General features: G+C 47.9%; 1 protein-coding gene across 2 annotated transcripts in view; it reads right to left on the reverse strand.

Moving 5' to 3' along the window:
• The window catches only part of TONSL (tonsoku like, DNA repair protein), a 176383-nt gene that overhangs the window by 73921 nt on the left and 74716 nt on the right, over positions 1 to 27746 (reverse strand). For both annotated transcript variants that reach the window (XM_033933925.1, XM_033933924.1), the window contains exons 12-16: positions 25858 to 25919; positions 17827 to 17916; positions 17401 to 17473; positions 6900 to 7063; positions 6173 to 6296 (exon numbers count right to left, since the gene is read on the reverse strand). In XM_033933925.1, the coding sequence (XP_033789816.1) occupies positions 6173 to 6296; positions 6900 to 7063; positions 17401 to 17473; positions 17827 to 17916; positions 25858 to 25919 (513 nt within the window). The remainder of the gene's footprint in view (positions 1 to 6172; positions 6297 to 6899; positions 7064 to 17400; positions 17474 to 17826; positions 17917 to 25857; positions 25920 to 27746) is intronic.

Consider the following 27746-nt stretch of genomic DNA (forward strand, 5'->3'; position numbering starts at 1 on the left):
TCAGCCCGAGAGAAACCAAGCTGTCAGGTGCAGAGACGGAAGGTTGGGATGCAGAAGGGTCTCCTGATGTTGCTTAAGCAGAGAAGGAAACAGCGGAAGAAGAAAAGGCTCCCTGACACTGAGTTGAAGTAGAAGGGAGAACCAATGTTGCCTGGGCCACCGTGGAGCAATCAGAATCATGGTGGCTCCTTCCCTCTTGAGCTTGAACAAGGTTTGTAACATGAGAGGCAGAGGAGGGAAAGCGTACAGGAACAGATTGGCCCAATCAAGGAGAAATGCATCCGCTGCCAGACGGTGAGGAGAGTAGAGTCTGGAGCAGAATAGGGGCAGCTGGTGATTGTGAGGAGCTGCAAAGAGGTCTATCTGAGGAGTGCCCCATTGAGCGAAGATGGACTGTAGAGTTAAAGGATCGAGTGTCCACTCGTGAGGCTGGAGAATTCTGCTGAGCTTGTCCGCTAAAGAATTCTGATCTCCCTGAATGTAGATAGCTTTCAAGAATAGTTGGTGATCTGTGGCCCAAGCCCAAATCTTCTGGGCTTCCTGGCACAAGAGGCGAAAGCCTGTCCCACCCTGCTTGTTGATGTAGTACATCGCAACTTGATTGTCTGTGCACAGCAGGAGGACCTGGGGAAAGAGAAGATGTTGGAAGGCCTTGAGGGCATAAAACATCGCTCTGAGTTCCAGGAAATTGATGTGATGCTTCATTTCCTGGGCTGTCCAAAGTCCTTGAGTTTGGAACTCGTTCAAATGAGCTCCCCAGGCGTAAGGGGAGGCGTCGGTGGTGATGACAAGTTGATGAGGAGGTAGATGGAACAGAAGACCTCTGGAGAGATTTGAGGATATCAACTACCATTGTAGAGACTGACGAAGAGATGATGTCACAGATATGTGTCGTGAGCAAGGATCCGTCGCTTGGGACCACTGGGTAGCTAGGGTCCATTGAGGAGTGCGCAGGTGAAGACGTGCGAAGGGTGTGACATGAACTGTGGAGGCCATGTGACCCAAGAGTATCATCATTTGCTTGGCAGAGATGGAACGTTGAGGAAGCACCTGCTGACATAGACATTGAAGGGTCTGAAGACGGTTGGAAGGCAGGAACGCTCTCATGAGGACTGTGTCCAGCACCGCTCCAATGAATTGAAGTCTCTGAGTGGGGATGAGATGAGATTTGGGTAGATTGATCTCGAACCCCAGAAGTTGGAGAAACAGGATGGTTTGGTTGGTGGCCAGGAGGACTGTCTGAGATGAATTGGCCTTTATCAACCAATCGTCCAGGTAAGGAAAGACCTGAAGGTGGTGAGAGCGTAGAAAGGCAGCCACCACAATCAGACCTTTGGTGAACACTCTTGGAGAGGAGGCAAGGCCGAAGGGCAGCACCTTGTATTGGTAATGCCAGTGATTGATCATGAAACGGAGGTACTGTCTGGAGGTCAGATTGACCGGTATGTGAGTGTATGCCTCTTTGAGATCGAGGGAGCATAGCCAGTCGTCTTGATTGAGAAGAGGGTAAAGAGTGGCTAAAGAAAGCATCTTGAATTTTTCTTTGACTAAGCATTTGTTGAGATCGCGAAGATCTAGAATTGGTCTGAGATCTCCTGTTTTTTTGGGTACTAGAAAGTAACGGGAGTAGAATCCCTGTCCCTTTTGATCTAGAGGAACTTCCTCTATGGCGTTCAAAAGGAGGAGGGATTGAACCTCCTGGAGAAGGAGGGAAGACTGAGGAGTGTTCAAAGCAGACTCTTTTGGCAGACTTTGGGCAGGAAGGGTCTGAAAGTTGAGAGAGTAGCCGTGGCGGATAATGTTGAAGACCCATTGGTCCGAAGTGATAACTTCCCACCAGCTGAGGAAAAAAGTGAGACGGCCACCTATAGGTTGAGGTAGGTGGGTAGATGTTTGGACGCTGGCTATGCCCTGGAGAATCAAGTCAAAAGGGCTGCGTAGATTTTTGCTGTGGAGGTGGCTTCACAGGTTGCTGTTGCGGTGGCCTAGGAGTCTGTCGTTGTTGCTGACGTTGACGCCTAGGTTGCTGGGGAGCTGATGGCAATGGACGAGCCACATAACGGCGTTGATAGGCCGACTGCTGTCTGAAAGGCCGTGCCGGTGGGCCTTCTTTTTTGTTTTGAGCAGAGTATCCCAGCGAGTCTCATGGGCGGAGAGCTTTTGGGTGGTCGAGTCCATTGATTCCCCAAAGAGCTCATCCCCCAGGCATGGGGCATTAGCCAACCGATCTTGATGGTTGACATCAAGCTCGGATACTCTAAGCCAGGCAAGGCGGCGCATGGCCACAGACATGGCTGTGGCTCTAGTGGTAAGTTCAAATGTGTCATAAATTGATCTTACCATAAATTTACGGAGTTGGAAAAGAGAAGACGAGCAGTGGTGGAAAGCCTGTCGTTTCTGCTCAGGAAGGTACTTTTCAAAGGAAGCCATGGTGGTAAGGAGATGCTTAAGATAAAAAGAAAAGTGAAAAGCATAATTACCAGATCTATTAGCTAACATTGCATTCTGGTATAGCCTCTTACCGAATTTGTCCATGGCTTTGCCCTCTCTGCCAGGAGGGACAGAAGCATATACACTAGCTCCGGCGGACTTCTTAAGTGTAGATTCCACAAGCAGAGATTCACGTGGAAGCTGTGGCTTATCGAATCCCGGAATAGGGATTACTTTATATAAAGAATCTAATTTACGGGGAGCTCCTGGGATGGTCAAAGGAGTCTCTAGGTTCTTATAGAAAGTTTCCCTCAAGATGTCATGAAGAGGGAGTTTCAAAAATTCCTTTGGAGGCTGATCGAAGTCAAGGGCATCAAGAAAGGCCTTGGATTTTTTAGACTCAGCCTCCAAAGGAATGGAAAGAGATTCACACATGTCCTTCAGGAAAGAAGTGAAAGACGTAGAATCATGTTTGGAGGATGGATCAGGAACAGCAGGATCATCCTCATCCGAGGAACACTCATCCTCAGAAAGAAAAGGCTCTTCGGAGTCACCCCACAGATCAGGGTCCCTAATATGGGAGCTACGGTCTCGAGACTCCGGAGTAGAGGGTTCTAGGTGTTGGGATTTACGTGCCGACTTACCAGATCGCATAGATACGGTACCGGGAGATGTTACCGACTGTAACGGTGCCGAAGTCTGCACGGATTGATGCTGGGCCCTCGGTTCTTGTGCGAGGACTGGCATCGATATCGATGAGGCAGAGTGGACCGGTACCGAAGCAGTGGATGCCGACAATAGAGGCTGCTCCACTGCCGGTACCGGTGGCTCAGACCGGACCGGGACCGGAAGGCTCGGTGCCAATAGAGCAGGAAGGAGTTGCTGTAACTGCTCCTTGAGCTGCACCTGTAGGATGGCTGCAATGCGCTCATCCAAAGAAGGCACCGGTACCGCCTTTTTCTTTTGCGGTACCTGCGGTGCCGCTCGACGCCCCGGAGATGAGGAGCCCGAGGTCGAGGGACTCACCTCGATAGGGGCGGAGCGCTTCCGAGGGGCGCCTCACGGTCGGCAGGACTGGGCTCTCTGCAATCGAGACCGGAGGACGCTCCAGCGGGGAAGGCTTCTTAGCCGGCTTACCTGGGTGTTGCGACGCCGGCGCAGTATCGCGCGGTGTCAACGAAGTGGGTGCCGACTGAGATGGAGCCGATACCAGTGTCGATGCCGCAGGATCGGACATATCGGCACCGAAAAGCAAGCGCTGTTGTATCTGGCGATTTTTTAAGGTACGTTTTTTTAACGTGGCACAGCAGGTGCAAGTGGAAGCCTGATGCTCAGGACCTAGGCACTGTAAGCACCAGTTGTGCGGGTCCGTGAGGGATATAGGCTGTGCACACCGCTGACACTTTTTAAAACCTGGCTGGGGGGGCATGAAAGTATAAACGGCTTCTGCCAAATCGAAGGCCGAGGCCTCGATGGTGGTAGCAGGCCCCGCCGGGGCAAAACCGAAATGAAGAAAAATAACGAAAAAATACTCGTTTTTTTTTTTTTTGGTTTTTTTTTTTTAAGAAAAAAGAAAAGAAAGAAAGGAAAAAATTTTCCCAAAAAGGTTTCGCGAGCGGGAAGGCAAATAAGAAAAGTTTTCAACAGCCGTTGAAAAATGCGTCTTCTTAGCTCCGTGGAAACTAAGAAACTGGAGGACCGCGCGCCTCTGTCGGGCGGGAAGGCACTCGCGCATGCGCGGTGCGGCCTGCTAGAACTTTTCAAGTTCTTAGAGTGCAATCACTCTAAAATTGTCCGTACCGGGGCTCCGTCAGTGCCGTCACCCATCAGTCAAGAATATGCTGCCTGCTTGTCCTGGGATAATGCCATTGTACAGATCCATGGTGAGACCTCATTTGGAGTATTGTGTTCAATTCTGGAGACCACACTATCGGAAAGATGTGCTGAGAATTGAGTCGGTCCAGCGAATGGCCACCAGGATGGTCTTGGGGGCTCAAGGATTTCACTTATGAGGAATGGCTAAATAAATTGCAGCTGTACTCACTTGAGGAACGAAGAGAGAGGGGAGACATGATTGAGACGTTTAAGTATATCACGGGCCGTATCGAGGCAGAAGATGATGTCTTCTGTCTTATAGGACCCTTGAACACCAGAGGGCATCCGCTGAAAATCAGAGGAGGGAAGTTTCATGGTGATTCCAGAAAGTACTTCTTCACCGAAAGAGTGGTCGATCATTGGAACGAACTCGCACTGCAGGTGATTGAGGCCAACAGCATGTCAGACTTTAAAAGAAAATGGGATATTCACGTGGGATCTCTAGGGGAGTAAAGTCAGGGGGGTGGGTCATTAGAGTGGGCAGACTTGATGGGCTATGGCCCTTTTCTGCCGTCATTTTCTATGTTTCTATGTTGAAAGCCAAAAGGGAGGGCCCAATTAGATATGTAGATTGCACACTATAGGAGTCATAGAAAGCTGACTCCATCAATACCAGAGTAAACTGTAGCTCATTCATCATCCAGTCCTTCAAGTGCTTTAACAAGCAGGCCAAAGAGAGGAAAGCCCAACCCTCCGTGTCTCCAATTTCCAGCCAAAGAAGTGTAACGAAGCATAGGTTTGAACCCAGCCCAACAAAATTTTGACAATAAGCGGTCTAAACTCTGGAGACCTTTCTTCCACAGTCACACATAAAACCACTGTGGGAAGGTCACCATCTGAATTCTACCAAGAAACGACAGGGATAGATCTTTCCACCTCTTGAGCTGTTCCCTTGTAATCTTGATCAATTGAGACACATTCAGGAAGTAGAGTGACCCTAAAGAAATTGGAAGAAAAAACCTTAAATAGCAGCTCCTCAAAAGGTGTTTTAACTCCTTCGAAGATGGTAAGGCCTGATTTAGCATAATTGAGGTATAATCCTACAAAATCCTTGTTTTCCACAAGTTTCTAAAAGCGCCTGCAGAGAGCGATGAGCAGCTAACTTGAAACAGTGATCCTCAAGAGTAACTACCTGAATATGCAGATTAGTATAAATGTTCCAAATAAGAGCGATCTAATGAAAGAACAAATAACAAAGGTGACACAGGGCACCCTTGGTGTGTACTCCAACATATCTCAAAAACAGCAGATCAGAAGTCATTAGGGGAGGCATATAACGCCTTAATCATAGACAGACCACCCAGTGAACTCATATTTCTTGAGAGTAGTTGACACGATCAAATGCTTTCCCAGTGTCAAAGCTGATTAACAAAGACGGGATATTCCGCTGGGCTGTATACTCCAAGGAAAGTGACTTTTTTGCAAGTTTTTAGCCACAAATCTACCTTTCACGAATCCAACCTGCAATTCACGGATAAGCATTGGGAGGAGTCTTGCTAGACGGTTAACCATAACTTCAGGCCAATCAGCAGCAATGAGGCATTAGTCAAAGATGTTACCATCGCCATTTGCATAATTTTATAAAATTCCACTTTAAAACCATCCATTCCAGAAGCCTTCAAGTTAGGGCGAATTTAATGTGTCTATTTGCACTTGAGTAAGGCTATTCAAGTATAATTCACCAGGAAGGCCTTCATTTGATGGTGGGGTTGGCGCCCCATCTCCCCGACCTTAAAGTTAAGATTTTCAGATGCTTGCCTAGGAAGAGATCAAGCGCACGGGAGAGAGACAGACAGAGAGGCAGACAGTGTGCAATAAGTCAGTCAAAAGATCAACGCTTGGTCTAGCCCTTCCCACTCCCACTCACCCCTGTCATACATGGCCTCTTTCAGCAAATTCTCAGTGTCTCGTCGCTTCTGCCTCGTCTCCTGGTCCAGGTGCTTCCTATACATTTTTGTCCATTCCTCAAGAGTACCCAGAGGGGTTAAACCCTGTGAATTGAGACATATATGCAATACATGAGTTCTGCCTTTACACACTTCTCCTGCAGAATGTCCAGGGATAGGAAGCAGCCGGGAGGGGGTTAGGGGGGAACTGAAAGGTAATGGAGAGCGACATCGTGTGTACATAGACACATGTAATGTGAGACTTCCTTTCACAAACCTAACTGTGCAGGATGCCTGCTCTGCTCTAGAAATGTCATGAAAATTAGTTTGGAACAGATTTGGCAAGTATCTGAGGGACAAAGAAATGGATCACAGAAATCCATGAGCTGTATCTGATAAACAGGTAAATCCATGGTTGTTGCATCATGACATGGCAATGGGAGCCCCAATGACAACACCTGCTGAGGCAGCATTTATATGCCATCTATGGTACATACAATGAGAGCGTCCTGAAATTCTGAGAGAGCAGTCATTATAGCACACAAATACCAGGAAATGGATTTAATTGCTGTGTCACAACCATCTTTAGAGTCTATAGAACCATGTGTATGGTTATAATTAAATTGCTATTCAAAGCCTGTAGGCTCTCAACATGATTCAGGTCTAATCCATGGTACACGATGGAACAACATGGCCTGTGTCACCCACCTTAGCATTCTTCTGTGTCACCATGGCTCCTCTCTTTATCAAAAGGTCTGCCACCTCAAAGTGCCCACAGGCAAGAGCATCATGGAGTGGGGTTATTCTCTCACACAGAGGGCCACCAGGATCGTTAATATTAGCACCATGTTCCAGAAGATATTGGACAATCTCTGAAGGTATGCAAGAGTGATACAATAAATGAACAAGGAGAGAGCCACTCACTCATCCTAGCCTACTTACTTTATAAACAATATTATCCCTTTTGGTGCCCAAGGAAAGTAGTGCTCATCAACTGCAGCCCACTTACTCTCTGAGTAATACCTCCAGGAAAGAGCTGTTCAGGCTCAGTGTTTATCAACTTCAGCCTACAACTCATGGACTGTTTTTCATCCAGATAAGAGCAGTTAAAGATTAAAAGATAATCACTTGCTAACTTAATAGCTAAATAGCTAAATCTGACTATGGGAAGATTAGGTACTTATCTTGACAATCTTCTTTCTAGCAAACAGGCACATTCCTCTTCAACACTTGGGTTGTCAATCCCTGGTCGTGAGATCCTGTGTAAAGTGCCTCATTTACATTTTTTCTGCTCTGCCTCCCATCACTCTGGGCTGTCCTGCAAGTCCTCAGTTCGTATCAAAGCAGATGGTCAACCCTAGAAAAGAAACGTACAGAGAGGGTTATGGGGAATCTCCTTGAGAAACAAGTCTGTTCTGCTCATATTAAAACATTTAACACAAAAGCCATTTAGAACATAACGAGGAGGAACAAACAAGCCACCTACCTGAGTGCAACCTGCACTAACAGTCCTGGAGGTCTGCATGGTACGCCTTGATACCTTTGAGAGTTTGGTGTAGTGATTAGGGTTACAGCCTCAGCACCCTGAGGTTATGGGTTCAAACCCCGCGCTGCTCCCTATGACCCTGAGAAAATCACTTAATCCTCCACTGCCCAAGGTACATTAGATAGATTGTAAGCCCACCGGGACTGACAGGGAAAAATGCTTGAGTATCTGAATAAATTCATGTAAAGTGTTCTGAGCTTCCCTGGGAGAACAGTATAGACAACTGAATAAATAAATAAATGGTGTGAAAAGTTTCAGCCTCTGATAACCAGAGCTGAGATTGTGGCATCATAATGCCTCATTCCACCAATGCCTAAGAGCCAATCTTATCAGTGATGTCACAATGGCTGGATTGTTCTACACTTGGATCACTTTTGCTACATTTTGATTTCTAAAGTGGTGCAGTGGTTAAAGCTACAGCCTCAGCACCCTGAGGTTGTGGGTTCAAACACATGCTGCCCTTGCTAAAGTCTCTAATGACCTGTTCCTGGCCAAATCCAATGGACTCTACTCTATCCTCACTCTTCTCGATCTGTCTGCTGCCTTTGACACTGTGGATCACCGCCTCCTTCTCGACACATTGTCCTCACTGGGATTCCAGGGTTCTGTTCTCCCTTGGTTTTCTTCCTATCTCTCTCATTGTACCTTCAGCATATGTTACGGTGGATCCTCCTCAGCCGCCATCCCGCTGTCTACTGGCGCACCCCAAGGCTATGTCCTAGGCCCTCTCCTCTTTTCCATATAAACCCGCTCTCTTGGTACACTGATCTCCTCTCGTGGTTTTCAATATCATCTCTATGCTGACAACTCCCAGATCTACCTCTCCACGCCAGATATCTCTGCGGGAGTTCAGGCCCGAATTTCAGCCTGTCCGTCCGACATTGTCGCTTGGATGTCTCACCGCCATCTCAAACTGAATATGGCTAAAACTGAACTCCTTATCTTTCCGCCTAACTCACCTTCCCTCCTCCCGCTGTTCTCTATTTCTGTGGATAACGCTATCCTCCTCCCTGTCTCGTCGGCTCGTAACCCTGGAGTAATCTTTGACTCCCCTCTCTCCTTCTCTGCTCAGATCCAACAAACTGCCAAATCCTGTCGCTTCCTCCTCTATAATATTACCAAAATCCATCCTCTTCTCTCTGAACACACTACCAAAACCCTTGTCCATGCTCTCATCACCTCACGCTTAGACTACTGCAATGTACTTCTCTCGGGCCTCCCGAGTGCCTGTCTCTTGCTTCTTCAATCCGTTCAAAATGCTGCTGCACGACTCATATTCTGTGAGAGACGCTATTCTCACATTACCCCTCTCCTCAAGTTGCTTCATTGGCTCCCCGTCCATTTCCGAATACAGTTTAAACTCCTCTTGCTGACTTACAAGTGCATTCGCTCTGAAGCCCCCTGATCTCTCTCCTCACTTATCTCCCCTATGTTCATCAAGCAAGCCCCTCTTATCTGTACCCTTCTCTTCCACTTTCTTGCGGCAAAATATGCCTGGAACAGACTATCTAAATCAATACGTCATGCTCCATCCCTGACAGTTTTCAAATCCAAGTTAAAGGCCCATTTTTTTTGAAACTGCTTTCAACTCTTAAATCCCACTCACTGCTGTCAGATACCTATACCCACTATAATCTCCCAAACCCTGAAATGTCCTGTCTAAATTAGATTGTAAGCTCTTCTGTCTATTGTATGTTAAAATGTACAGTGCTGCATAAGCCTTTCAGCACTATAGAAATAATAAGGAGAAATTAGGTTCTTACCTGCTAATTTACTTTCTTTTAGCTTCTCCAGACCAGTAGAGGTTAACTTTACGATTGGGTATATATCTAATCATGACCAGCAGGTGGAGACTGAAAACAAAACTTTGGGACAGTATATCCTAGCCCCTCCTCTCTATTTCCCTCAGTCTGCCGAATAGCCAAGCAGAACCAAGAACTGGAAACAACAGAGAGAAAAAACAATACTCCGAAAGGAGTAACCAATAACATACCCAAAAAATGCTGTTGGAAAATGCAGAGGAGAAATTCCCGAAGGAAGAAGGTCCCCACAGCTCGCCAGCTAAGCCAGCCGAGCCACAGCCGCTGTTCTTCAATTCTCCCCGGCCCTAGAAAAATACTAGAACCCGCAGCAAAAACCAAAAACTGCCCGCGCAACAGCCCCAACAACAACAACAACAGACAGGGTGGGGACCTCTACTGGTCTGGAGAAGCTAAAAGAAAGTAAATTAGCAGGTAAGAACCTAATTTCTCCTTCTTTAGCACTCTCCAGACCAGTAGAGGTTAACTTTACGATTGGGACGTACCAGAGCAGTCCCTCTCACGGGCGGGACCCCCGAAGGGCCGATACCAGAACACGCTCACCGAACACCGCGTCCCGACGCGCCTGAACATCTACCCGATAATGCCGAACAAATGAATGCAAGGAGGACCAAACCGCAGCCTTACAAATATCCACCGGAGGCACGAGCGACGACTCAGCCCAAGAAGCCGCCTGACCCCTAGTGGAATGAGCCTTGAGAAACTCCGGAACCGGCTTCTGACTCAGAAGATAAGCGGAAGCGATCGTCTCCTTGATCCAGCGCGCAATAGTAGCCTTAGAAGCGCCAGCCCCCCGACGAGGACCCGCCAGAAGCACAAAGAGATGATCGGAGCTCCGAAAATCCCGGGTCCGCTGCACATAAGCATGGAGGACCCGACCGACATCCAACTTGCGCAGCTGTCGTTGCTCAGAAGAACCCTCCCGACTACCCAAGACCGGGAGGACCACCGATTGATTGACATGAAAAGGAGAAACTACCTTCGGCAGAAAGGAAGGAACAGGCCGCAAAACAACCCGCTCCTTTGAAAACTCCAGGAAGGGAGCCCTACAAGAGAAAGCCTGTAGCTCCGACACCCGTCTAGCGGAAGTAATGGCCACCAAAAAGACCGACTTCAGCGTAAGGTCCTTCAACGAACAGCCATCCAACGGCTCGAAAGGAGGGCGCACTAGAACAGAGAGAACCAGATTGAGATCCCAAGAGGGAATCGAGGGCCTTATGGGAGGCCTGAGCAACTTGGCCGCCCTAAAAAAGCGAATCACATCAGGAATGGCTGACAAACGCTGACCTGTCACCAGCCCCCGAAAAGCCGACAGGGCCGCCAGATGAACCCGAAGAGAAGACCAGGCCAGGCCCCTATCCAGGCCATCCTGCAAAAACTCTAGAATGTTAGGCAGAGAAGCGCGAAAGGAGACCACTCCCCGCGCTCGGCACCATTCCTCAAACAGACGCCAAACCCGTACATAAGCCCGAGAGGTAGAAAGCCTCCGGGACCCCAAAAGTGTAGAGATCACCTTGTCGGAATATCCCTTCTTACTCAGGCGGCCCCTTTCAAGAGCCAAGCCGTAAGACAAAAGGGAGACGGGTCGAACATGGGAATGGGACCCTGCGTCAGAAGATCGCACTCGAGAGGCAGAGGAAGAGGATCCGCCACCAGATGCCTCACCAGATCCGCATACCACGGACGACGAGGCCAATCCGGAGCCACCAAGACCACCAGCCCCGGATGGCGAACAATGCGAAGCAGTACTCTGCCTACTAATGGCCAAGGAGGGAACACATACAACAGCCCCTCCGTTGGCCACGGTTGGACCAGAGCATCCAGACCCTCGGCCAGACCGTCCCTGCGACGACTGAAGAAGCGGGGTACTTTGGCGTTGCCACTTGTAGCCATCAGATCCATCAGGGGCTGCCCCCAAGCACGCACGAGCAACTGAAACGCCTCGGCGCCGAGACACCACTCTCCCGGATCCAAGAAGTGACGACTGAGGAAGTCCGCCTGAACGTTGTCTACCCCGGCAATGTGAGAGGCCGAGAGGTCCAGAAGATGCGACTCCGCCCAAACCATGAGCCGAGCCGCCTCCTGCGCCACCAGAGTGCTCTTGGTGCCCCCCTGACGATTGACATAAGCCACTGCCGTGGCATTGTCCGACAGGACTCTGACCGACTTGCCCAACAAAAGGGAGTGGAAAGCCAACAGCGCCAGCCGGACCGCCCTGGTCTCCAACACGTTGATCGACCAGGAGGCCTCCTCCGTGGACCAGGTTCCCTGAGCAGAGTGACCCAGACACTGGGCCCCCCAACCCAGGAGACTCGCATCCGTAAGGAGCACCGTCCACTGCGGAAGATCCAGACCCACCCCCTGAACTAGGTGAGGGGTCCGGAGCCACCAACGCAGACTGCAGCGCGCCAAGCCTCGCAGGGGAACCGGAACATCCATCCCGTGCCTCTGGGGAGACCACCTCCGGAGCAGAGCATACTGAAGAGGACGCATGTGGGCCCGCGCCCACCTCACCACGTCCAGGGACGCCGCCATCGACCCCAGGACCTGGAGGAAATCTCGCGCCCGAGGACACCGGGACGCCAAAAGCAGGCGAATCTGAGACTGCAATTTGCTCACCCGGGCCTCTGGGAGGAAGACCTTCCCCAAGGAGGTGTCGAACAGCACCCCGAGGTACTCCAGACGCTGAGCCGGAACCAACCGACTCTTGGAAAGGTTGACCACCCAGCCCAGCGACCGGAGAAACTCCACCACCCGAGCCGTAACCCGGTAGCTTTCCTGCAACGACTTGGCCCGAATTAACCAGTCGTCCAGGTAGGGGTGTACCAGAATGCCCTCCGACCGCAAGGCTGCCGCGACGACCACCATCACCTTGGTGAACGTCCGGGGAGCCGTGGCCAGCCCAAAGGGAAGCGCACAGAACTGATAGTGCCGACCCAAGATCGCAAAGCGCAGGAAACGCTGATGAGAGGTCCGAATAGGAACATGCAAGTAGGCCTCCGTCAGATCGAGAGAAGTGAGAAACTCCCCCGGCTGAACCGCCAGAATGACCGACCGCAGCGTTTCCATACGGAAAGAGGGAACCTTGAGAGCCCTGTTGACCCCTTTCAAATCGAGGATGGGCCGAAAAGTCCCCTCCTTCTTGGGCACCACAAAGTAAATGGAGTACCTGCCCGTGCCCCACTCCGGGGGGGGCACCGGAACTACTGCCCTGAGATCTAGCAAGCGCTGAAGGGTCTGGCGAAAAGCCTGCTTCTTCCCCGGAGTCTGACACGGAGAAGCGAGGAAAAAATCCGGCAGAGAGCGGGCGAACTCCAGGGCATAACCGTCCCGCACCACCTCCAGGACCCACTGATCGGACGTGATCTCGGCCCATTTGGGAAAAAAGTCGCGCAGCCGGGCCCCCACCGGAACCAAGGGGGGCGCCGGCAAGGCGTCATTGTGCAGGACGGGAAGCGGGGGAACCGGCGGAGGGGTTCCCTGCCCCCCGACGGGCCCCCCGAAAGGGCTGCATGCGCTGGAAGAACCGACCCCGGGAAAACCCCGGAGACTGGAAAGAAGCAGCCCCACGCCCAGGGCGATACTTGCGAAATTCCCGCAAACGCCCCCGGGCCGCACCCCCCCGAGACGCCGGGCGGGCACGGTCCTCCGGCAAACGGGGAACTTTCGAGTCCGACAGAGTCTGAATTAACTTATCCAAGTCCTCTCCAAATAAAAACGACCCCCGAAAGGGAAATTTAGTAAGCTTAGCTTTGGACGCAGCATCCGCCGCCCAAGCGCGCAGCCACAACACACGCCTTGCGGCCACGCCAAAAGCCATGGACTTAGCCGAGATCCGCACCAAGTCATACAGAGCATCCGAGAGGAATGAGGCAGCCATCTCAATCTTTGCTACCTCCTGATCCACCAGAGACCAGTCGTCAGACTCTCGATCCAAGACCCGCTCCGCCCACCGAAACACGGCGCGAGCGACCAGTCCCCCACAAATAGCCGCCTGGACCCCAAAAGCAGAGACTTGAAAATTTTGCTTAAGGATGTTCTCCAATTTGCGCTCCTCAGAGTCCCGCAAGGCAGAACCGCCCTCAACAGGCACGGTATGCCGCTTGGAAATAGCCGAGACCACCGCATCCACGACTGGCGAAGCTAACGTAGCCCGATCCTCTTCAGGAATGGGATACAGGCGAGCCATGCTGCGCGCCAGCCGAAACGGCGTCTCCGGCGTTTTCCACTGCTCAAGAATAATATCCCGAATATCCTGATGCATAGGAAAAGAGCGGGAAACGGAACGGATCCCTCGTAACAGAGGGTCCCCCACACGCGGAGTCTCCGGCGGCGCGTCCTCAAAACGCAAAGCCGAAGAAACCTGTTGAATAAGGTCAGGCAGCTCATCTCTCTGAAAAAGGCGCACCACGGACGCCTCGTCACTGGAGAACGGGAAACCCGACAACCCGCCGCCAGCTTCCGTCCCCTCCAGAGGGTCCTGGAATTCCTCAGAAGGGTCCAGGTCCTCCTCCATACCGACACGTTCCTCCGACCACAAATCCTCGTCCCACGACACCCGCGGACGCTTGGACAAGAGAGGCGGCGGAGGGGACGTCACGTCAGACGAGAGAGGCAAAGCCGCAGGGAGCGCGGAGGAAACCCCACCCCCCGAGACCCCCTGGGCGCAACCGGGACCCCCAGCCGCCTGAAAATAGGCTTTGCATAATGAAAAGAAAAAATCAGGGGAAAAACCCCCCGAGGGTCCCAAGGGACTCCCTGCCACAGCAGGGGACCCAGCAGAAACCTGCCCCTGCTTAGACAAAACAGGGGGAAGGTCACCTGAGGTGGAAGACAAAATGGAGGGGCCAGACAGAGAAGATGGCGTCTTTCCCGCCAAAACAGCTCCCTCCACAGCCTGAAGCGGCTGAGAGACCTGAATAGTCTCAGCCGCTAAAACAGGCAAGCCGGCATCAGCTGTCAAAATATCAGCTGAGAGGGAATCCTCTAAAACCCGACCGTCGGCGGCTCGGGGAATCCCTCCGTGGGCGGACGGAGAAGACCGGGCTTCTCCACCGTTCCCTGCCGACTCGCGAGGCACCATCGGCGGGGAGCTCTGGGCGCCTGCAGCCGCTGCCGACGGAGCTCCTCCACCGCACCGGCCTGAACACCGCTTGCACAGGCCGGCCGCGAGTGCCTCGCGTCTGGAGCACAATGAGCACTTTTTCCCTTTAGAAGTGCTCATTGCTCCATACGCGACCTAGCTGTAAAAAAGTGCCGGTTAGTTGAAAAAATACAGTAAAATACAGTTTTCTTAAAGGGATACAACCCTCCAGACCAGCACTACCTCAGGATTTTTTTTTTTTTTTTTTTTTTACAGAACAGACTCCACAGGCTCTCGAAGCAATATGCCTTGCTTGATTTAGGGGGCAAGGCTTACTGCTGAGGCTCCTCTAAAAAAATATGGGGAGGTGGAGGAAGTGGGGGGAGGGACCCCGCTCGTGACCCGCCGGGTTTGACACCCCCGAGGTCGGACGAACCCCCAAACAGAGTCCGTCCAAGCTCCGTCCGGCTAAAAACAGGGACAATAAACCTCTAAACAAATTCCAACAGCCCTACCAAGGGAGATGGGTACAGATCACTCAACACCTGCTGGAGACTGAAAGAAGACTGAGGGAAATAGAGAGGAGGGGCTAGGATATACTGTCCCAAAGTTTTGTTTTCAGTCTCCACCTGCTGGTCATGATTAGATATATACCCAATCGTAAAGTTAACCTCTACTGGTCTGGAGAGTGCTAAAGAAATAGTAGTTAATCCCCCCATTGCCCCAAGTACATTTGATTTTCTGGATAAGCGGACAGTCCTCAGTGTCAGTGAATTATCTGTATCCACCCCATCCCCTTCTATCTACCTCTCTTCCCTCACCCTCTCTATTCCTGTGTTAAGAATAAATGATAACTTGCTGTGAATGATCCTTTTCTAGCCACATGCAGGGGCTCTTTGCGTCTTCCTTGAAACACAACACTGAGGCTACCTGAAGGATCAGCTGAAAAATGCACACCACCGATGCATCATCACCAGCTGGCAGTTCCGGGAAACACCTGCCTTCTGCATTCATTCCCCCTAGAGAATCTTGGAGGTCCTTGTCCTCATCAAGCAAAACCACCTCCAATTCTGGAGCAAAACCTTGGTTAGGCCACCCACAGGGCCCCTGCAGCTGCTCCTATGGTCCTTTTCTGGGATTTGCCAGCAGATGCATGGCTGCGCTTTGCTGTAGACACACTTTCTCCATTTCCTTGCTCCAGCTGGAATTTCATACCTGGCTCTCGGGCCATCTGTGATACCATACCCCCAGAGGGACTGAGGGAGGCTAAGCCAATGGCTCCCACCCCGCCACATGTGTTACGCATCCCACGAGACATGGCCAGTCCTCGGGTAGCCATCCAGTGCAAATCTGGCATGAATCCAAGGCATCCTGGCCTGAGTTCATCTATTACAATTTTGTGCCAATTTAAATTGATTTGAGGCAGGCAGAAGCTTTTATTTCAAAAAATGGGAAATTCAAGATGGCCACCACAGCAGCAATTTTGGCATGGGAGCTAAATGGGGACCCAAAAAATTCTGAAATTAGGATTTTAGGGATGGGGGACCCTGTCCCTACCTAGAGAAACCACAAAAAATAAAAATAAATAAAATCAATTTTAGAGCCCCCTCCCCCAATTTTGTTTCAGACTCTTCAGTCTGTACTCATTTTGCCATGCCATGCCATGCTGTACTGTGCTGTGCTGTGCTGGGAGCTGCTTAGGCTGGAATTGCAGCCAGAGAGAAATGAAGGAGTTCTGCCTCAAACAAACCTGGAAAGCTGAAAGCTTGTTTCGGTGGACTGCTCCAGGCCCCAGACTGGAATAGGACCTCAACCCCCATCCTGGGCGAACGGGGGGAGGAAACAAAGTTATCCTCAATTTCGGCTAAAACCTCAATGGAGCTACTCATGCTGCGCTCAAGCTCTCTGCAGACAAAACCTGGAGTGAGCCTTGCTCCCAATGGAATGGTTCCTCAATCCCCGGACTGTTAATGCAGGCTGGCCAAGCAGGTGCCCTTGGCTGCAGACTTTCACCCTTAGAGTCCGCAAAGACCTCTGCAACACTAAAAAGCTTCACAATTGGAAAATAAAACCTAAAATTAAAGAAAAATAAACATGAGCAGAAGAGACAGGCTCCTACATCTCGCATGTAGAGAAAAAACTGAGGACTGTGAAGGGAAGCGGAGCAGTAAAATGTAAATGAGGTTCTCTACACAGGATTTCACAACGAGGGATTGACTATCCAAGTATTCAAGAATGATGTGCCTATTGCAATAGAATGAACATTAAACTATCCCAGTCAATTTAAAATGTCTAATGTAACCTCTCTTACCTATCAACATTTGTGTAGGTTGTGATTATGCCACTACTATCTAGCTGAGCAAAATGATGAGGGAGGGGGAACAGTTTGGACCCAGTACAATTTATTTGGCTACATCCTGCTTTCAGCCACATGTGTCTTGAAAGTCAGCCACTCAGTGTATAATAAAACATCTATGAGAACATCAGAGTTGCCATACTGGAACAGACCAAAGGTCTATCAAGCCCAGTATCCTGTTTCCAACAATGGTCAATCCAGATCAAAAGTATCTGGCAAGATCCCAAAAAAGTAAAACTGATTTTATGCTACTTAACTTAGAAATAAGCACTGGATTTTCCCCAAGTCCATCTTAATAATGGATTATGGACTTTTCATTTAGAAAATTATCCAAACCCTTTTTAAAACTCTGCTAAGCTAACTGCTTTCAAGCTTCAAAATTGTGAGTGCCTCTCTCAGCTCACCCAAATAACCATGATTGCAAGCCTCATGCAGTGGCGTCCATCCACAATAATCCCGCGGGTTCAGTGGATGCCCCTGAGAAAAAACACAAAAGATGATGTCAACCACTGCAGCATACTTGTGAAATGCCTCTGAAGGCACTGTCCTTTATAATCAAAGCACACACCAATTCCCAGTATGTAAGTAGAAGTGCTTTGTTGCTGAAGGCACTCTCCTTCATAACCAGAACATAATTAGGCTCTGCCTGTCCCTTAGACCAGGGACTTTGCTGACAACCTTAATAATGGGCCTCCCAGATAAGGGAGGCTAATCACCCACTCTGTGAGCAACATTCCAGCTTAATGCTCAAACAGATCACTATTCATCCATTCACTACTCACCCTCCCCTATCTAGTCTTGTATAATAGTTAGCTACAAGTGCGACAAACCTTCTCTACCACATACTGGACTTGTCTCAAATTTCCATCAATGCAGGCTCTATGCAGTGGGGTCTCACCCTTCTCGTTGCGTCGGTTCCACTGCAGATAAAGAGCAACCCAAAGAACAGTTAAATGATATAAAGGATACAGGGTGAACAGTGATCAGTGACATCAGTTGAACTCGCTATAAAAGAGGTAAGTCATCATCTAACAGCCATTACCCTCAAAGGCCCTGATTCTGCAAAGTGTGTCCCGATTGTAGGCAGCTGTAGGCGTCCTACAGCCGTCTAATCAGCCAATTTGGAGGCACGTTTTCTAAAAAAATGCTCCCCAGGCAGGCCGCCTATATTGAAGGTGCTTCTGGGAGCCTAGGGAGGCCCACAAGCCCGTCTAAACTCGCCTAAGGCTAGGCGGTAGCCTTAGGCGAACCTAGGCGGCCCTGCGCGTCTCCCTAGCAGAGCGGGAGACGCTTACAATATAGGCTAGCAAAATGCTGGCCTACACGGTATGTAGATGCGGCCGCTATATTTTATCGCGGCAAGGGATCTCCCTGCCGCAATTAGTATAGCAGCCGCTGCTACAGCCGCCAGTCTCCCCAACCCCCCTCCGACGTTCGTGGCAGGAGGGTGCCCAACCCCTCCTACCGGATCCCCCAAACAAAATGCCCTAACCGCCGTCCCCCCCTAAGATCACCTGCAGGAGGGTATCCAACCTCTCCTGCCCCAAACAAAATGCACTAACCGCCTTCCCCAGACCCCCCCCAATGGCCTCCCCGAAGATTGCCGGCAGGAGGGTGCCCAACCCCTTCTGTTGGACCCCCCTGAAGCTTACCGCCCAAGTTGGCCGGACGGGTCTTCGCACCGTCCGGCCAGCAAGCCCACCTCTGTCCAAATTAGGCGGACCCGCCCATCCCCTGCCCACCCAAGATCCTAGGGCCTGATTGGCCCAAGTGCCTAAGGCCCCTCCCGCTACAGCGGCCCTAGGATCTTGTGGGTTGGGCAGGGGAGGGGCGGGCCCGCCTCATTTGAACAGAGGTGGGCCTGCTGGCCGGCCAGCTTGAGGGGGGTTCTGGGGTGGGGGGGTTCATTGGTGAGGGTCCGGCAGGAGGGATTGGGCACCCTTCTGCCGGCGATCTTCAGGGAGGCCGTTGGGGGGGGTCCGGGAGAGCGGTTAGGGTATTTTGTTTGGGGGTTGTTGGGGGGGGTCCGGCAGGAGGTGGTTGGGTTCCCTCCTGCTGGGGATCTTTGGGGGGGGTTCTTTCGGCAGGAGGAGTTGGGCACCCTCCTGCCGCGAATGTCAGGGGGGGGTTGGGGAGACTGGCGGCCGTAGTTGTGGCCGCTATACTAATCGCGGCAGGGAGATCCTTGCCGTGTCCTATACAGAATCCGGGCCAAAAACCCAATTTTTTAACCGGCGTCTGCATCATGGACGTCGGTTATAGAATCAGGTTTACTTTGGGCGGGTTTTGTTCCGATTCTGTATAGGATGCCCGGGACGGGCGTCCTATATAGAATCCGGGCCAAAGTGTCTGTAGTGAAAGCAGCTATAACTTCTCACCATTCAATCCAGATCTGCGTGACTCACGATGGACTGTGGAGGGAGGTGCAGTCGAACAGCTTGGCACTCACTGGTGATGTCAGCTGGGACTCACTAAAAAGAAAGCTTGCTCCTAAGGCGTTGCACTGAAGGGGCAGATCACACACCTTGATACACAATTTTTGCTCATTGCTTTAAAAATATTTTCTTTTTAATTCATTTTAAATGTTGTGATTTCATTGACAAACTAGATGTTTCTGATCATGAGATGCACTAGATCAGTTTGATGAATCTTGTTTTTGTTATCTTAATAGCTTTTAAACTCTTATAATGCATTAGCTAGTATTGTGTTATTTTGGCTTTTATAGCAAGAGTTTAATGTGACAAATACCAGTCATTATAGCTCAGGTGCACTGCTTTAAATGGGGTGATAATATAGGACCCTATGCTAATTTAATAGACTGCTCTATTAACATGCCATATGTAATTGAAGTCCCCCATTACCTCAACATGGGAGAAACTCTAAATCTAGTAAATCTAAAGTGTACACAATGTTCTGAGTTTTAATGTCAATTAATAGATCAAGAACCACTATTTCATATGTGTCTAGTTCCATTTAAATTGAATGTATGGCTTGGAAAAATTATGTTAGAGGTCTCTCCCTATCTTGATTTTAGAAAATTGATAGGCTGGTATCTCAATGCATTCTGCTTCATTTTTTCAATCAAGTTCCTTACATTCAACTTGATGTATTTGATCTGTTCTATGTATTACCGTACTTCTTTCCCTGCCAGGCCGGTATTTTCTGCATTGTATTGCAAATGCTTTCTGTCTTTATCTGTTTTTAAATCCATTATTCTAATTTGTATTTTATCTGTATCCCGTGTATTAGCTCACCTTGTTGTGAAATGCCTAGAACTTTTTCGGTATGGCGGTATAGAAGAATAAAATTATTATTATTAAATTATTATTTACTATTTTAATGCTAGATCAGTAGTTAATAAAGCCTGCATTATTCAGTATAAAACTGGCTAGAGGAAAAGCAACCAAGTATGGTCTTCGTTACGGAAAACCAGGCTTCAAATAAAAGATAACTTGGTAATTAGAGATTCGTGCCCAAATGGATACAAAATGTTATATTTCGTAAGGGAGAAAACAAAAAGCGGAGAAATAGTGGTCAGAAGTCTTTGTCAGCTCGTCAATTATGAACAATTTACTGCTCACCATCCCTGGAAATACTGGTGTATACAAGATGAATCATTACTTGATGTCCCTGTATAAGACCTCATTTAGAATATTGTATACAGTTCTGGAGACTTCATCTTCAAAAAGACAACCAGGAAGGAGTCAGTCCAGAGGAAGACTTCTCAAATGGTCGGTGGTCTTCATCATAAGGCCTATAGAGACAGACTTAAAGATCTCAATATGTATATTTTGGAGGAAAGGCAGGCGAGGGGAGATATGACAGATGTTTAAATATCTACATGGCATAAATGCACAGGAGGCGCGTCTCTTCCACTTGAAAGGAACCTGGAATGAGGGAGAATAGGATGAAGGAGAAAGGGGACTGACTAAGAAGTAACCTCAGAAAGTACTTTTTCACGGAAAGAATGCTGAATGGCCTCCCAGTGGAGGTGGTCGAAATGAAGAATATCTCAATTCCAGAAAGCTTGGGATAAGTATGTTGGATCTCTAAGGTTGGGCAGACTAGATAGGCCATATGGCCTTTATCTGTCTTCAGTTTTCCATGTTTCTATTATCCACCCGGCAAATGGATGGAAGCTCAGGCTCATGTTTTTTAATTTATAACGTTGTAGCATGGAATGCTCCAATATAGTGTTTAAATTTACATCTTGAAAATTTTAATGAGCATAAGGTCCTGATTTTTTAAATCATAGAAACATGATGGCAGATAAAGGCCAAATGGCCCATTCAGTCTGCCCATCTGCAGCATCTACCATCTCCTCCACTCCCTAAGAGAGCTCACATGACTGTCCCACACTTTCTTGAAATCAGACACAGTCCTTCTCTTCCACCTCTACCGGGAGACTGTTCCACACATCTATCAACCTTTCTGTAAAAAAGTTAGATTACTCCTGAATCTATCAATCACCTCAACTCAGATCCTGGAGATGAATGCATTGCTACATGGATGGTATCAAGGGAATTTTGGCTTCCTGGACCATGGGATGATTTTTAGGGATGATGTGCATCTATTTATTTCTTCCACTTGTGCAAGCTCTAGGCGACATTACAGAGGAAGGGGTTAGAAAAGGGTAGGGAGGACTTTGGAGGGCAAGAAGGAATGGAGAGAAGAGAACCATGTAGACTATTTCATAGAAATTCCTAACTTTACAGATAAGAGCATCATCTATGTAAATGATATCTAAATGAATTAAAGTAAAATGTAAAAAAGAATAGAAGGGAGGAACCGTTAAACAATAGAATTCAGTTAATAAAATAAGAATAGGGGTAATAACAATGGAATAAAATTTTAAATAATTCATAAACTGGAAGAAAAAATTGAAAAATCAAATCAAATAAGTCTGGCAGAAGTCCAATTTCCTGAAGCAGCTCTGTTGCCTCAGCATAGTTTAAATAATCCCAACGGCAAAAGTCTAGACAGGACAGATATCAGCTCAGGCTTTCCAGCTGCTGCAGCCCTGACTCATCACTTCCAGGCAGAATATGCACAGAGATAGAACAATCCAGCGCCGGGCTGCACTGCTCTCGGTGGACGGCGGATGCTCATGGGCAGGTCTCAAAGAATACAGCACTCTGCCTCCATTGGACAACCAGGAGGAGGAGTCCACGGCAGGGTCCCACTCCACGGATCCGGAGACACCACCAGGTCCTCCCCAATGAGAGAGCAGACGCCGCCCCATCCTAGGCAACCACCAGCAGCGATCCACCATGCCTCCACTGGTCCCGCCTCCAGCAACGATCTCCCCACAGCGATCTCTAGTCACCGCATGCAGGTAGGTAGGGCCTCTGCTGAAAATGAACCGTTCCAGGCCTTTAGGTTAGTAGACAGTTATGCTGTGATTCTATAACGGTTAAACTCCTCCTATCCAAGATGTTTTCTGACTTGCCCGAGTGAAAATTAAAAGAAAAATGTGCAGAACCCTGTAAAACTATGAATAAGGTAGATGAAAGGAACAAAGAAGGGAAGTATCTTCAGCAGCAGACTGGCTAATTTACTGAAGAGGGCTTTAAAGTAGAATCGTTGGGGCAAGGTGATAAAAACCCCCAGGTGAATATAAGCCCTCAAATAACTGAATTACTAAATACCTCTACACAAATGGAAAAAGGGGGCAATGTCTGGAAAGAAGTATATACTAATGCTTGAAGTATGGAAAACAAGGTTCTGGATCTAGAGGTTGTGATGGAAGAGGCTGAGCAGGATTTAATGGCAATCATAGAGACATGGCTCATGGATAACCATGACTGGGATATACCTATTTTTTGCTACATAAGATGCACTTCCCCCCCCCCCAAAAAAAAAAAAAAGTGGGTGGATATGTAGGTGCATCTTATGGAGCAAATATACCCCCCCCCCCCCCCCCCGGTATCTTTTTAAAAATCTGTCGGTCCTGCGCTGAAAAGCTCCTGCCCCTCCCTCGCTGGATGGCTTGGCTACCCCGCAGGCAGGCAGGCAAGGCCCCCCCACCCAGTACCTTTTTAAAAATCTGTTGGTCCAGCGCTGAAAGCTCCTGCTCCTCCCTCACTGGACAGCTGCCTCCATTTGTTGCGGCAGACTCAGAGCGGCACAGAAAGCAGGCACAGGCTTTTTGCGGTCCTGCCTTGTCCCACGTCACTCCCTGAATGACTACCATCAATTCTTGCAAGTCTGTATAGCTGTTCATAAAGTTTGAGGATTTCATTGTCACAGTTCCTCATAACCATATTATAGGTGAAGTCTCATCAGTGATTTGCACAGAGGCTTTATCGTCTGCTTCCCAGCATCTTTTTTTGGCTCTGTTCACTGCTTTATTATACTGTTTAATTACCTTCACGTAATCAAACACTATCAGCCCGATACCTGTCTTTAATTTAGGGATCACAGTATCTCACTTGGTTATCTTCATCCCAGACCTGACACTGTAATGTTAGAGCCAGGGTCATAGGTGTTTTGAAGTCTTTTTTCCTCATATTTAAAAAATATTTTAGTACCTTTCAGGCAAAGCCATATTTTTGTTGCAGTTTGCTGTAGATATGCCTCTTCTCTGTTTTAGTTAAAATTCAAAGCAAAACATTACCCCACTGCTCGTCTTCCTCTCCATATGCCTCCAATATGCTCCCTATGTTACCCAATTCCCCTCCCCCTCAACTATATTTGCCCTTTGTCCCACCTAGTTCCTCCCTGTAAATGGTACGTTAGCCTCACCTTTCCTTAGATACACAGTCATGGCAGTCATGGAATCTGTACATTTCTTCTCGATGATAATTTGTTAGCCTTTAATATTGTGCCTAAGTTCCCTCTGTTTTCTGTAACCCTCCCAGTTCTTCTGTTCCCCCGTTCTCTGAAGTTGTGCTTGCTGTACTGTTACCCACCTTGAGCTTTCTGGGAGGGCAGGAAATCAATCAAAATAAAGAAAAAAAACAAATAAACTGAATTCTTAAAGATTGTGGGCTCCTTTTACAAAGCCGCATTAGCGGTTTAACGCGCGTAATAGCGTGCGCTAATTTTCCGGCTGCGCTAGCCACTTCCGCCTCCTCTTGAGCAGGTGGTAGTTTTTCGGCTAGCGCAAGGGTTAGCACTGAAATGGATAAACTGGACATACAGGTCTCACTTGTGTATGCTGGGAACTACAGACATTTTAACACATTTTCCCACAGCCTTCCTTTACAAGCTAATCAGATGGAACAGCCTGTACTTTGCTATCTGTGAACATATGTATCCTTTGAAATGCTAACCTAGCTGACCTCTGCTACAAAGTTTTTATCTCCATTCCCTGCTGGGAGGATACTTCTCTAAGGCTCTACTGAGCTGTTATCAGTGCTGTATGACTTCACAGATGCAAGGCACCCTGGAAAGCCATAAACCATTTATAATGAGCAACATCCTCTGCAGAAGAGGTAGGCGACTGATACCAAGACAGAACTTTTAAAAGAACATGCTGGACATTTGCCTATGTGAACCTGGTGCAGCTGGGCTGCTGGAAGATCACCCTTCCATCTTTGTTTCAACTTTCAGCATACAAGGACACCATCCTGAACTACAAATCAGCCTCAGCAAGGTGATAAGGAAGAAGTTCATGAAGTGCCCTCTGTTTCTGGACTGCCTGGGCCCCTCTCGTGGGGGGGAGTGAGAGAGGCGTGGACTGAGAGGAGGAATAGTTAGGTATACATTTTTTGTACCAATAGGGGGTCACATGACCAGAATTCGGGGATGTACTTTTTGGAACAAAGGAAGAATTTCTCTGTATAAAAAACATGTGCATCATAGATAGGGCCAGAGAGATTCACTTACTTATGCTACGGGGAACTGCTAGCCCCCTGCTAAGCATATGGGTGCTAGTTCTTCTCTCCATTGCATATTCTGAACTGACAATATATTTTTCTGCTATACCTTTGCTGCTGTAAAACTAAGTTTTTATACTAACAATAAACAAATATTGCCTGTTTTTGGAACATACAATGCTGTCTCGTAGTCATTCCAATGAGGTAAACAAAGCAGCCTTTACTTCAGCGCGCACTAAAAAGTTGCATGCGAAAAAGCCGCTAACGCGGCTTCGTAAAAGGAGCCCTGTATCTCTCACAGAAGAGACAAAGGCAAAGGAGAAAGGCTACCAAATGCTAGACAGTCTATATGAAAAACTTAAACATATATATTTTTCAGGACAGCAGGCAGAGCACAGATATGACTCAATACATTCATATCCTTCAGTTATAAATAATGCAGAATTAGCTAAGTTTCAAAGGAAAGTCAACTCAAGAATAAGATCATGTTTGAAGCTCAAAAGGGATTAACTCAGAAGTACTGAAAAAAAAAAAGACTTCTTTGTAGAACAGCCTCAAGACAGATGAGGTGGAACAAGCATGAAAAAAAAAGCACAGAAGTAACGAGAGACTGGATAGGCCAAATGGTCTTTTAGCTGCCATCACAGTTAATGACTTCATGTAAGAGGCTGGGATAACAAGCAAAAGAGGCACCCAAGTGAGGAGAAGCAACACTTTAGGAGTATTCATCTAAATAGAATCTTTTTCTCCAGGAATATCACAGCTACTAGAGTTCTCTTCTGGAAAACCAGCAGCTCATACACAGTAAGCACGTCTCAATGTAAGGGCTGTTTTACGCCAGAAATAAATTGCACAGGTGCAAGATTTCAGAACATCGCCATCACTTGTTGCCCAGAAAGCAGAATTATTCCACCTTCTGACTACAGACAAGAAGTCTGATAAAACTGGGATCCTGAACTTGCTCAGTTGATCCTACGATTGTGAAGTTCTGAGCAGAGGATAATTCTATCCTGTACAAGAACCTACAGCTGTTTTCCTTACCCGGTTTATTTTTCTTCTGCCAGAAACAGTTTTCTCATAGCCTTCTAGATCTTCCTCTTCATCTGTAAGAGAGCAAAAACAGAGCTTAAGAGGGTGAGCAATTTACTGTGTTGGCGGTGATGGGTCCCTCTCTAAGTCTCCTGTAAAGAAGGGCCAGATACCTCAGCAAAGGTCCCTCTGTTGAGGTATTACAAGCATTCTCAGGTCCAAGTCTGGAAGAGGCTAGAGGCTGACCAGAATTCAGGTTTGGGTTATGGCTGAAAATGCAACTGCACCCAGCTGCCACAGCTGCATACTTGTCTGTGGATTGTCTTCTTGCTCCTGAGTTAGGTACTCAAAGGTCCCCTCCCAAGAGTAGCAGAGGAAGATGAAGACATAAGCAGTCCGAAAACCCCAAGTAGTCAATAGTTTAGAACACACAGGCTAAATGTAGCAGCCCAGCCGGTCCAAGCTTATTTTTTGGCTTTTTGTTTAAGCATTCACCAAGGGAGAAATAAAACTGAAATATAAAGCTAGTAAATTGGCTTCCCTAGACAAGGCCTACCCAACCAAATTTAGACTGTAGAGAATGCCCCTCACCTTGTCAAACAAGACTACTACACCCATTTGACTAACTCTCTTGGCTCCAACCCTCGCCATCTCTTTGCCCTCACCTCCAATCCCCCCTCCCTTTAATTTCTCCCCTGACTATGGCTACATCTACAACAAGGTTCACAAGATTAACCTTGAGCTCAAAATCGGGACACTTCCAGTCCATTCTGTCGACCTTCCTTCAACCCCTGCCACCTTTTCTGAAATTACTGAGGAAACTGCACATTTTTTCTTCTCCTCCACACTCACTGATCCAATTCCCATTCCTTCCTTCTGTCATATCCTCAATCTTTCACTTTCCACTGCATCTGTTCCTGATGTCTTCTAACATGCCATAGTTATACCATGTTTCAATAAAACACTCACTGGACCCCACCTGCCCTTCCAACTATCGACCCATCTCCCTCCTCCCCTTTCTTAGCCAAGCTACTTGAACCTACGAGCTCTGTGCCCAGCAGCATCTATACAAGCCTTAAACAGGTATTATTTTGTATACTTGTCTTTTTATTAACATATAAAGGGGAACAACATTATTTACAACTTAACAACTATGAAGCACCCAGCCTATTAATTCCTTATTCTCCAAATAGAACATTGAGATCCAATGAACAAAATTTATTGACAATTCCATCTCTTAAGGTTATTAATACAAGACGGCAATTTATTTTTTCTGTTACCGCACCTCAAACTTGGAACTCCCTTCCCATTTACTTAAAGGAAGAGCGCAATCTGGAGAAATTCAAAAGTAATTTAAAAACTTTTCTCTTTAGAGATGCTTTTGATAATTAACTAAGTAGTTCGCAGGTTGAATTATATTTTTTACTGTATTATACTATGGCTTTTTATTTGCTTCCCTTTTTGTATTTTTCCTTGATTGTCCTGCTTTTCTTTAATGATTTTGTATTTCACCTCCCTCCTTTCCTTGTGTTTATGAGTTTGTTAAGTTAGTCCATTAATCCGCTAGGACTTTATGTATAGTCATGTATTGTATTGTCTCCCAAATTTTGTAATTTTAACATGTTCATCGCTTAGAAATACGATTAAGCGATTAATCAAATAACTATTAAACTTGAAACTATACCAGCACAACCTGTACTTTAATTGTTCTAATATTTTAATCCATGGATGTGAAAAAAAAATAAAAAGTACTGTGGAATGGATGTTCCTGGTGCAGGCAGAGACTTAGGGGAGACATGATAGTAACCTTCAAGATCCTGAAAGGCATAGAGAAAGTAGACAGGGACAGATTTTTCAAATTAAGGGGAACCACAAGTACAAGGGGGCACTCGGAGAAATTG

This window comes from Geotrypetes seraphini, chromosome 2 (genome assembly GCF_902459505.1).
Source record: "Geotrypetes seraphini chromosome 2, aGeoSer1.1, whole genome shotgun sequence".
Taxonomy (NCBI): Eukaryota; Metazoa; Chordata; class Amphibia; order Gymnophiona; family Dermophiidae; genus Geotrypetes; species Geotrypetes seraphini.